This window comes from Pongo abelii, chromosome 6 (genome assembly GCF_028885655.2).
Source record: "Pongo abelii isolate AG06213 chromosome 6, NHGRI_mPonAbe1-v2.0_pri, whole genome shotgun sequence".
In the NCBI taxonomy this organism is placed as follows: Eukaryota; Metazoa; Chordata; class Mammalia; order Primates; family Hominidae; genus Pongo; species Pongo abelii.
The window spans coordinates 88,989,430-89,001,746 of record NC_071991.2 but is presented as its reverse complement, the minus strand read 5'-3'; the positions used below and the strand labels follow the sequence as shown (position 1 = coordinate 89,001,746).

The window sequence follows — 12,317 nt, the reverse complement described above, 5'->3', positions numbered from 1 at the left end:
CTACATTCATTATACCTATCTTACTCTTCTATTTGACAATGAGCTCCTTCAGGGAAGAGGATGAACCAAATCAGTTATCTGGAACATTGCGAACACCTGATAAATGCTCTTCTTTCTCTTCTTGGCCACTCCCTTTTCCACCGCCAGCTAGTTCAGGAATTAAGGCAGAAAGACCAGGGGAGAAACATCCACAACTAATCTAGGCTTGAAGGCTTGAAGAAGACCTCTGAATGAATAACCAGGTAGGTCTCCTTCAGTCCTTCAAGCTGGATCTTGCAGGAGGTGCTGGCCACCTTTCACCTGACCCAATACATCTTTGGAGATCCTGATTTATGCAGACACCAATGATTGGAAGGAAGGGTTGTGGTACCCTGTCTTCCACTTCCCTCTTTTAGAGTTCTGGCCAATTTTGTCAATATTTATTCATTTTTACAATAAATACTTATGGAGGAAGAGCAGGATGGAGTGAAAACCAGACCCACAGGCAAGGTTTTCCAAACTGTGACCTGAGGAATGCCAACAGGTGCTTAGTGATAATGAGTGTTCCATGAGGAAGTAAGTTTGAGAAATGCTGCTTACCACACTCAGAAGATCACAATGCACATCACAGATTCTGAGAAGCTCTATAGTTAAAAAAAAGTCTTTTAACTTTGTTTCCAGTGTTTCCCCCCTTCCTGACACTGCAAAATACTCACTGAAAGCACAATATTAATAATTTCTTTAAACTTATTCATAAGGCTACTCCTAAGAGAAATAATCCTAAAAATTCCAAGAGCAGGGAAACAATGCCAAAGACAGATGCAGGTGAAGAATGGAGACATGGAATAAAGAAGGTGTGATGTTAATTTGACTAAGTCAAAAAGTAGATAAGGATATGGTAGAATATAAAAGAGATTTGATACAGTAGAGGCTAAAAACTAGGAGGAATTTAGACTTTCAGAGTTTGTTGAGAGGATTTTGAGAAAGCAATGATTATACTGGTCAAGAATGGTGGATTCTTTTGCCATAATTTGAATTGTCATGTATCAGTCAAGGTCTCAGCATGAAACAAATGGCATATTCAAATTAGGATATTCAAGGAGGATGTAATGAAGGAACTATTTAGAAAGGTAGGAGTAGAACATAGGGCATAGTGGATATACCGTAATGGATGGCAAAATATCTTGGGACCACAAACAGTGGGGAGGTGTATGGCCTTCCCTAGGCCAGCATGGATGAGGGGAAGGAGCAGTTCCCAGAAGCCATATTGAGCATCATGTAGATCGAACTGCTTCAAGAAGAGCAGTGATCCACCTCAACTGTCTCCAGGCCCCCCCTTCAGCTGAACCCACATAAGTCAACTTCCTAAAGTAAACAGCAGTGTGGAGAGGAGGGTGGAGAATAGATATGGAATGGCAAAAGGAAGATATCTGGCACATGTCTGAAGCTGAAGAATCTGGAAGCTGCCAGCAGATATTTTAACTCTACCATTTCCTGACTAGCTGTGTCTGTTCATGATTCATGCAACATTTTTATTTGCTTTGTCCTTCCTTCTTCCTCTACTTTTACTTTAGGTTCCAGGGGTACATGTGCAGATTTCCTACATGGGTAAATTGTGTGTTGCTGAGGCTTGGTGTACAAATGATCCTGTCATCTAGCTAGTGAGCATAGTACCCAATAGGTACTTCCAACGCACACATGCCCCCACCTTTCCCTCTAAAGTAGGCCCCAGTGGCTATTGTTCCCATCTTTGTGTTCATGTATATTCAGTGCTTAGCTACAAATTATAAGTGAGAATATGCGGTATTTGGTTTTCGGTTCCTACGTTAGTTTGCTTAGCATAAGGGCTTCCACCTGCATCTATGTTGCTGCAAAGGACATGACTTCATTTTTTATGGCCGTGTAGTATTCCATAGTATATATTTACCAAATCTTTGTTATCCAATCCAACATTGATGGGCATCTCCATTGACTCCACGTCTTTGCTATAGTGACTAGTGCTTTATGCAACACTTTGAAAGACAGCACCCATTGTGTCAAGACACTGTGTTGAGACAGTGAAGACACAAAAATAGTAAGATAGAGACTAGCCCTTAGGTATGTAAAATAGCTATAAGCAGAGTGAAAATAGGAAATAATTAAAATATAGAGTGAAACATAAAGAAATATAGAAAGCATAAGGGAGTTCAGTGCAGAGAATTTTCATAGCTAACTTATGACTTTAGCCTTGATGTGCAATGCAATAAAATTGTTGGCTAAGGTAGCCTTTCTAGCATAAATGCAAATATCAAGAATTTTAAAAGAAGTATTTAAATCTAATTTCAGCTATCAATGAATGAATTTAATTTCGTTATTATAACAAAAAATAATCCATAATCAAAATTTTAGCTACTCACAAAAGTTGATTTCTGAATTAAAGTATATGATAAACACAAATTCATAAATGCTAATTTTTTTGTGAAACGCCAGCATTTTGTGTTTAGTCTCCGACACTTTTAAACAGTCCTTAAAATTTGTTCTCATAAAGGAAATCCTTAGTATTGTTTTAAATAAACTTTAACCTATTTCCTTTTTGGCATATTTCTCTCCAGGCTTTGTCTACATGCATATGTTCTTGACCTGGGCCCTCTGAATCCAAAAAACTTTATACCATTCTTTAATTAAAAGAGGTAGAATATTGTGGTCATGGAGTTTTTCAAATAATTCGGGAAGTCTCAGCCATATTTTGGCTAGACCTTGCACTATCCCAAAATAACATGGAAAATCACTGATAAGTCTTGCGTGAGTCATCTGTTTAAACTGAAGAATGGGGATAACGGTGTCATTGCCCATGCTGATAGAGACGTTTTGCACAAGAGAGAGTTGACAAGGGACAATGAACTCTTTCAGAAATTTAAAACAAAATTTGTACTAAAATCTTGATAGAAATAGAAAGCATCAACTGCAAACTGGCTTGAATATATAACTAAAATATTGTATTTATGACTTTGATAATATTGTTTAGTTTTGTCTTTCTATTCTTGATTTAAAATAATATATATGTGTGTATATAGATATATATATACACACACACAAAGATACATATATATTCCTTCCCTCACCTTGCCTTTCCCCCATCCCCAAATAGAATAATGTGATTCCCTGCGTATGATATTAGAATGTTGTGTACACCAACCCCCATGCTTGTGGTTGAAATTCTACAGATACAAAAGCTCTCTTGCAGTCTACCCACATATTCAGGAGTCACAAGACAGGTTTCTGAAGTTGGTCCTTTTTTCCCTCTACTTATGGAATTTGTAAAGGGTTATATTTTCATCTTTATAATGGAAATGGAAAAAGTAAAATGTGATTTATTTTACAAAATTTCACTGCACAGGTACATTTGAAAGAATGAGGCCACTCTAAAGTGAGGCATATCTCAACACTCACATTATTTCAAAAGAATCACAACAAAAATAAAAATAATAAAAGCTATTCTGGCACACAATATCCTTCAGGCTCAGGTCCTGCCTGGCCCAGCCCCATTCCTTGGTGGCCTCTACCCACCCTTCCTCACACCCAGCATCTAAACCTCTGACCGCACTGAATCACTTCTGGTTCCAGCCTTCTAAACGGTTCTATACGGCTCTCCATATCCACACTCCTCCTCTATTGTCCATCTGACATGCATCTATTCCATTATCCAGGAAGCTTTTTATTTAATAGACTTTCTTTTTTAGAGCATTTTTTAGATTCACAGCAAAATTGAGTGGAAGGTACAGAGATTCCCATGTACCTCCTATTTCTACACATTGATTGTCTCCCCACCACAGTGGCACATTTGTTACAATGATAACTCTACACTGACACATCAGCACCCAAAGTCCAAATAGTTTATTTTAGGGTTCACTCTTGGTATTGTACATTCAGTGGGTTTGGACAAATGCATAATGATATGTGTCCACCACTGTAGTATCTTATAGAGTAGTTTCACCACCCTAAAATATTATCTGTGCTTCATCCCTCACTCCCCCAATCTCTAGCAACCACTGATCTTTTACTATCTCCGTAGTTTTGCCTTTTCCAGAATGTGATGTAGTTGCAATCATACATTCTGAACCTTTTCAGATTGGGTCCTTTCACTTAGTAATATGCATTTAATTTTCCTCTGTGGCTTTTCATGGCTCATTTCTCTTTAGTACTGCATGATATTTCATTGTCTTGATGTACCACAGTTTTTCATCTATTCACTTGCCAAAGGACATCTTGGTTGCCCTGGAATCTTTTTTAGCCCCTAAACCACTCCCCTAACTGCTCTTTTCTTGGTCCCCACTACCACACCCCACCATCTTGCATCATGGCATCAATGCACATTACTAAACTCATGTCCTGTCTTCTAAGCTGTAAGCTCCTTGTCTAATCATTGTGCTCCCAATATCTAGTCCAGTCGGCACTTAAAATAATCGGTAAATGGATAAATACAAAAATTCCTTTTCGTGCAAGAGAAGTGGTAGGTTTGAAGAGCAAGAAAAATATGAAATGAAGGCAATCAGCTTTTTTTTTTTTTGCTTATATCTTATGTATTGGGTATTGTCTTAAATACTTCATTACAGTATTTAGTGCTCAACTAATTCAATGAGGTAGGTATTGAAATTCCATTTTTTCCAATGCAGAAATAGGGGCTTAAAAAAAGTAAGTAACTTGTCCAAGAAGCCACACATGTTAGCAAACTGGCAGCCAGAACAGAAGCCCAGGTTTCTCTGACTGGAGAGCCTAGGAACTTGGCTATACACCAAGCATAATAATATTCTTACATAGCATCCTGTGTAGAGAAGGAAATCATTTAAATTTAGCCACCCAGTTGAGAAAGCGAAAACTGGGTTTCAGAAACTCAAAGGTCACTTTTCCTTTTGACCCAAATTGACTCTTTTGAAAGAGCCCAGGTAAAAATATTTCATCACATATCTTTGCCCTTGCACATATCTGTAAGCATTCCTGCTTTTCTCTTTGCTATTCTGATTTCTCCAAACTGCAAGGGCAGAGGTCTTTCACCTTAGTGTCGGAAGTTCCAGCTGGGACAAAGGACTACAGTTGCAGGAAGTGCTCCCTGAAAATCTTGTGTTTAATCTTTGTTTTTTCCCCAAGAGCAACAAATCTCTTATTTTTTTCATTTAACAAATATTTGTATTGAAGACTTTTGATATGCCAAGTATTGATAGAGGTATTGATGTATACAATGATAAACTAGGTACCCACCATGATATTTCAGCTAAGAGGGATTTTTTTGAAGATAAAGAGAGTTAAGGTCACTGAAAGTCCTTGATAGGCTCTGGAACTAGGAGGGTTATTACTTGTTCTGGTTATGAATTCGCTTAAAACAAATGGTTTTTATGACATCTTCTAGTTGTATAGATTGACTGGGCTCTGCTGAGGGTTCTCATCTCATGAGGTTGCAGTCAGATACTTATTAGGTCCATCCTGGGGGCTGGCACTTGATGCTGGCGGTGGGAAAGGTCAGGTTACATAGTCACCCCATGTAACATGGGCTTTTCATAGAATAGTGACTGGTCCTTGGCTTAAAACACCCCGAAACCTATTTTGTCAAGCAGGGGTCTCAGAGGGAGACCCTGGAGATGGTGGGCACAGGACAGGAACAGCAGAACCTTCACCAGGAGGCTCCCCCTTGGTCATGGGACACATGCGTCCAGCTCGGGGCCCTCAGGTGGGGGCTGCAAAGAAGCTGGTTGTCCCTTGAAAGCTGGAGCAAGTGAGCAGGTACACTTGGACCTGAGGCTGTGGTTTCTCCCCAGGCTGAAGTGGATCTTGAGGTGGCAAGGAATGGAACAGCTTGGCACCCTGGGAGAGTGGAGGGCGACTTTGAACTGGGCATCAGCAGGTGCATGCCCAGCAGCCACTGGCTTTTCCATTACATGCAAATCAGCAGGGCCAAGTTCACCCTTGGAAAGAAGTTGTAAAAATCGGTTGATGCCTTTGAAGGCCTTTGTTTTGGAGGCTTCTTTGAAGGGTCTTGCATCCAGTTCTGACCTTGGAGCAAGTGTTAAGTGGCCTCGAGGAATGTCACTGAGGCTCCTTTTGGAACAGATTCAGGAAGAAAACGCTGTCTTGGAAAGTGCTCTCTTCTCTTTGTGCAGGGGGGATTCAATAAATATCTGTGTTGTATAACATTCCTTGTATTATGGAACTCTTAAAACTTTTACAAATGACTTTCACATACATCATCTGATTGTTCAGACTTAAAGGGTGTCAGACATCTGCCGTTGATGGCTGTGCTTTTTGAACAAAGGTAGTGAAGTAAAAACTCCCTCCCCTCCTGCCCATCCCCTGTTATGTCTCTTCCTCCTTGTCTTACCCCTCCCCCTCCTCCCATCGCTAGGCTTGTTCTTTACTTCTTCTTTCTGGGAGGTGAGGTGAGAAGGGGGATCCTACATAGCATCCTGTGTACCTGTCACCCAACTTCCTTCAATGATGACATGTAGTGACTGTAGTTCAAAATCAAATCCAGAACACTGAAATTGGTGCAATACTGTCACTGTACTACTACAACTTTCATATACATATATTTTCTTTTCTAAAATTAAGAGCACACAATTTGCATAAGTCTTTTCTCTTTTATTCTGTATAGTGGGTAAGGCTCAGTCCTCAGGTATTACTGTAATGATGGGCTCCCCTATTTTTCATGTACAATTACATAGCTTTAGATAAGAATCTTCTTTATATATTTTATATTAACAAAAGCCTTTTTAGATATTAATTCGTGATAAAATGAAACTGACCCAGAAAAAACACACACTTTTTCACACACAAAAAAAAATTGGCAAAAGAACAGACACTTATTGAGTCTCTGCTATATGCCAAGGACTTTGCCAAACACCGGAACACAGTGACGCAAAGACAGTCCTCTCTCAAAGGGTTCACACATCAGAGCATGAGCCTTAAGCTGAGATATAAGAAAAATGCATTTCTAAAAAAGATCTCTTATTGAGACCTGGGGACAAATGGCTGCATTATGTGTCAGGAAAGAGACTGAAGCACATTTTGTCCTAACATCAGGAGTTGATTCTGGTGAACCAAACGGAAGAACCATCTTGTTAAAGTTGGGTATAACTGGATAATCTGGGGTGGAACTAAGAAAATAAAGAAGCCTGGGCTAGAAAAGGATTGAACTCAAACAAGTCGCACATGCTGGGATCCATCTGTGTTTTCTCTATATCTTGAGGGCCACACCTCAAACATCTATTGCTTTGATGTCATCTTCAAGCCATACGAACAAATCCTCCTCCTTCTAAAGAGTTCCTCATCTCCCTCACTGTCACAGCATTTCCCAGCCGGCCTCTATCCTCCCTCTCCCTCTTACTAGGCTGTGAGTGTTTCTCACAGCTACCTGTTCTCTGCTCTTACCAGCCCATCTCAGAGCCACATTACCCTCACCGCTTGCACATTTTCTCTTAAATAAAAGCATCTTATTTAGCTTCACTGATTTGAGGCATGTATTAGTTTCCTGAGACTACTGTGACAAATTACCACAAGCATGGTGGGTTAAAACAACAGAAGATTCTTCTCTCCTAGTTCTGGAAGCCAGAAATCCAAAATCCAGCAGGACTACAATTCCCTCACGGACTCTAGGGGATAATCCATTTTTTTGTCTCTTCCAGCTTTTGGTGGCTGCTGGCATTTCTTGACCTGTGGCTGCCTCACTCCGATTTCTGCTCCCATGATCACATCACCTCCTCTTCTTCTGTGTCAAACCTTCTTGTGCCTCACTTTTATAAGGACACTGGACCTTGGATTTAGGGCCCACCAGAATGATTTAGGGCCCACCAGAATAATCCAGGATGATCTCCTCAAGATCTTTATATCTCTAAAGACCTTTTCTCCAAGTAAAGTCACATTCATAGGTTCTGAGGATTAGGATGTGGAGATGCCTTTTTGCAGGCCACCATTCAACTCGCTGCAGGGCTTTTCCTGTCCAATCCCTCTGGTGGGTATCAGTATTTTCACCACATTAGGCTCCTATTCAGAGTCATCAATGGTTTTTCATTTTCTCTCTCTTCAAATCTGAATTCCTCTGCCTGGCATTCTAGGCTTACCACAATTTGGCCCCACCTAAATTTGGTACCTCGCCAACATCCCATAATTTACTTCACCAGACATTTAGTGAGTGTCTACTATGCCTAAGACACTGTTTCTAGGCTTTTGGGGACACCAAGATAAATACAGTGTCACCCAGCCTTCACAGAGCATGTGGCCCTGCTGAGGAGACAAATGTACACAGCTGACTATGAAACACAACACAACAAACAACACAGTCCCTTCCCATCAGGCAGCCTCTGCACTATGCACACTGCCGCTACTCTGCTGCATTCATCCATTCTCACACTGCTATGAAGAACTACCCACTTGGTCATTTATAAAGAAAAGAGGTTTAATTGACTCACAGTTCCACAGGCTGTACAGCAGGCATGGCTGGGGAGGCCTCAGGAAGCTTATAATCATGGCAGAAGGGTGAAGGGGAAGCAAGAACATCTTCCCGTGGTGGCAGGAGAGAGAGAGAGGGAAGCAGGAAGTGCTACACACTTTTAAACAACTAGATCTTGCGAGAACTCACTCACTATCATGAGAACAGCAAGGGGAAAATCTGCTGCCACAATCCAGTCGCCTCCCACCATGTCCATTCCCCAACGCTGGGGATTACAATTCAACATGAGATTTGGGTGGAGGCACAGAGCCAAACCGTATCACATGCTTTTAACTATTATCCATGATGTGTGACACAGTTTGGTACTTAATCATGTAGTCCTACAGCTTCACTACTGTAATCACCTTTTGTGTCACTCAAGAAAATGTTTCTTAAACATAAGAACTTCTTCTTCTCTTACTTTTTACCACAGTTACTATAAGAGTGTTACAAATAATGGTGTATATGTCTTCAAATGAGACTTTGCTTGTACTAAAATCATTTGTTGCATCTGAGATCACTGGTTGAATGTGGTAATTGACGCTGTGAGGTAAATTTGGAGAAAATAAATGGTGTGAAAAAGAGCACCCCCTCTCTGCCAGCCTTTAATGCTAAAGGGGCAGCAATATACTCAAGCAGAAAAAGCTGGAGGCCCTGGGAGGGGCTCCACCTCCATGCAACTCCAGCCAGGGCAAAACAGTGAATAGGGAAACATGGTTCAGAGAAAGCCAGCAAGTGTCACCGACTACAGCAACTAGACTGTGCAAACGACAGTAAAAAATACTTTTATTTTTCTTTTTATAGACATCTAAGAATTTTTATCCCAGCTACTCAGGAGGCTGAGGCAGGAGAATTGCTTGAACCCGGAGGTGGAGGTTGCAGTGAGCTGAGATCACCACTGCTCTCTAGTCTAGCCTGGTCAACAGAGCAAGACTCCGCTTCAAAAAAATAAATAAATAAATAAAAGAAAGTGTCCTTACAGCAGACATATAAAGAGTTGAGGGAAAAATCTTTATCTTTAAGAAGTCAAACCAAGTGACATGGTTTTATGCTTCTATTCACAGAAATTTATCGAAATTTCCTAAACTAAGCACACTTTTTAAAGCCTTAAAATTTTAAAACAAAAGCTGAAAACTTAGGAGATAAAATCATTTCTAATTCTGGTTTATTTTGGATTGTCTCTCAGAAGTTAAAATATATAATATTATATATATAATATTATATATATAATATTATATATATAATATTATATATATAATATTATATATATAATATTATATATATAATATTATATATATAATATTATATATAATATTATATATATAATATTTTATATAAAATATTATATATATAATATTATATATATAATATTATATATATAATATTATATATAATTATATATAATATTATATATATAATTATATATAATATATAATATATAATTTTATATATATACTATATATAAAATTAGATATATTATATATAAACTGTATCTATAGTTACAGATACATAAATATAGGTAGATAACTATAGATACATAAATATAGATTTATATTATATATATAATATTTAAAAAGCCACCATATTGTTCAAGCCATTTGGCAACCATTTTTTCTTTATACAAATTATATTTTGTAATATTCTTCAACTTAATTTTCTAATGATTATATGGTATTCCATCGTGTGAATGCACCAAAATTTAATGTATAATTTCTTACTGTTAAATATTTAGATCTTTCCAATTTTCAATATTATAAGTAATGCTACTAAAAGTATCCTTTTACATATCTCTTAAATCCTTAGAATTACAATTGCTGTCTTGAAGGATATACATTTACATTTTTTACTTACATTATCAAATAACAAAGAAGTTTATATCAATGACCAATTCAACTAATAAGGAATGTCACATTAGATTTTTTTATTCATCATTAAATTACAAGGCAAAAAAATGATATTTTGTTTTAATTTGCATTTATTTGATTGTTGAAACTGTATACATTTTTCTCATGCATTTCTTCTTTGAGAATTACCTGATTATATCCTTTCCTATTTTTTTTTCTTGGAGGTGATGGCTTCTTTTTTTTGTTTTTAGAAGTTCCTTATTTAAGATAGCAATTGTTTATAGTAAATATAGTTTATAATGTTAATAATGCTTTTTGGCTAATTTTAAAGAATTTGTCGTCCAGAGTACCAACCTTTGGAATATACTTTTTTCTTTTTACATCATGTTTGTATCAAGATGTATTTAAACTCATGGCACATTTTAAACATCTGTAAGTCAGAAGGATCACTTTTGGAAGAGGCCAATTACTGGCAAAAGTGATTCATTATCAAGACAAAAAGTAAATATACTTTGGAAGTGTAAAAATCTTTCAAAATCCTTAAAGAACCCTTTATAAAAGCAATGCAAAGTATTTACTGTACATCTGAATAATATGCACTTCATAACTGTGCCTCACCCGCCTCCTAAAATCTTATATTGATCTGTGTTTTGGGTTTGAAAGCCACCTTAATGTGGAAATGCAAGAATCAGCAGGATCAAGTCCAAGAAGAATGAAGCCAGATGGTTCTGTAAGACCCAATGTGAATAGACATATACAACAGGAATTATTTAAACTGCTTAACCATTCCCACAAAAATGAGTAGGTGTATTTAAAGAAAACTTTTTTAAAGCAGAAGTTATCTACAATATTCTAGTTGAGAGAAGATATATTCACAGGCAGTTTGGACAAGATGACTCCGGTCATGTGAAAGTTTAGTTTTATTATAGACACTTTATGCAAACATTTCAATACTTTTTGCTACTTCTATAATCTTTTAGCAAGGCAGTCAGTTACAGTCCAAATGAGAAAATATAAACAAAATTACACATTTTATCTTTAAAAATCTACTTTAATTCTGTTATAAAATTTATAATGCAGTTTAAACTATGATTTCTCTCCACTTGATGATGTCTGTCACTCTATTCCTTTAATTACGAAGTCTCTGAAGACTCTGAACTTGATTGAGGAAATGTTAAACAGATACCTCTTCATAATTCTATAAGTGCTAGCTTTTAACTTTGAATAAATGCCATATCTAAACAAATATTAAAAAGTATTTAACATCTCATACAGTCACAGTTCACTGGCGCTTTGCTCCAGCCTGGACACTGACCATTGAAAAATAGATGCCTTTCTGTGCCAGCAGCTGCTGATGCGTGCCATGCTCCTTGACTCTCCCATTCTGAAACACCACTATTAAGTCTGCATTCTGGATGGTGGACAGGCGGTGAGCAATCACAATGCAGGTGCGGCCTTCTCTGGCTTTGTCCAGGGCTTCTTGGACAACCTATTCCATAATCACATAGATTAATTCTCATAATAGTTCTTTTCCCTAATTCCTCTTCCATAAAAAGCTCCACAATAGGACGGGCGCGGTGGCTCACGCCTGTAATCCCAGCACTTTGGGAGGCCAAGGCGGGCAGATCACGCGGTCAGGTCGAGACCATCCTGGCTAACATGGGGAAACCTCGTCTCTATCAAAAATACAAAAAATTAGCCGGGCGTGGTGGTGGGCACCTGTAGTCCCAGCTAGTCGGGAGGCTGAGGCAGGAGAATGGTGTGAACCCGGGAGGCAGAGCTTGCAGGGAGCCAAGATTGCGCCACTGTGCTCCAGCCTGGGTGACAGAGTGAGACTCCAACTCAAAAAAAAAAAAAAAAAAAAAAATCTCCTCAACAATACAACAATAGATCCTTCCTAACAAGGTGTCAGTGAAATAGAACAGGTTTTTGAAAACAAAGGATTTGTCATATCAGAAGATGACTGAACCCTAATTTGGGTTAGTACCGAGGCAGCAGTTATCTACCCCTAACTTTTTTTTTTTTTATTTGAAACAGGG

General features: G+C 38.2%; 1 protein-coding gene across 1 annotated transcript in view; it reads right to left on the bottom strand.

Annotated features, from left to right (window-relative positions):
* Positions 1 to 11,180: 11,180 nt before the first annotated feature.
* The window catches only part of ABCB1 (ATP binding cassette subfamily B member 1), a 106,996-nt gene continuing 105,859 nt past the window's right edge, over positions 11,181 to 12,317 (bottom strand). The window contains exon 28 of the mRNA XM_024249653.3: positions 11,181 to 11,767. Coding sequence (XP_024105421.1) covers positions 11,561 to 11,767 — 207 coding nt within the window. The 3' untranslated portion in view covers positions 11,181 to 11,560. The remainder of the gene's footprint in view (positions 11,768 to 12,317) is intronic.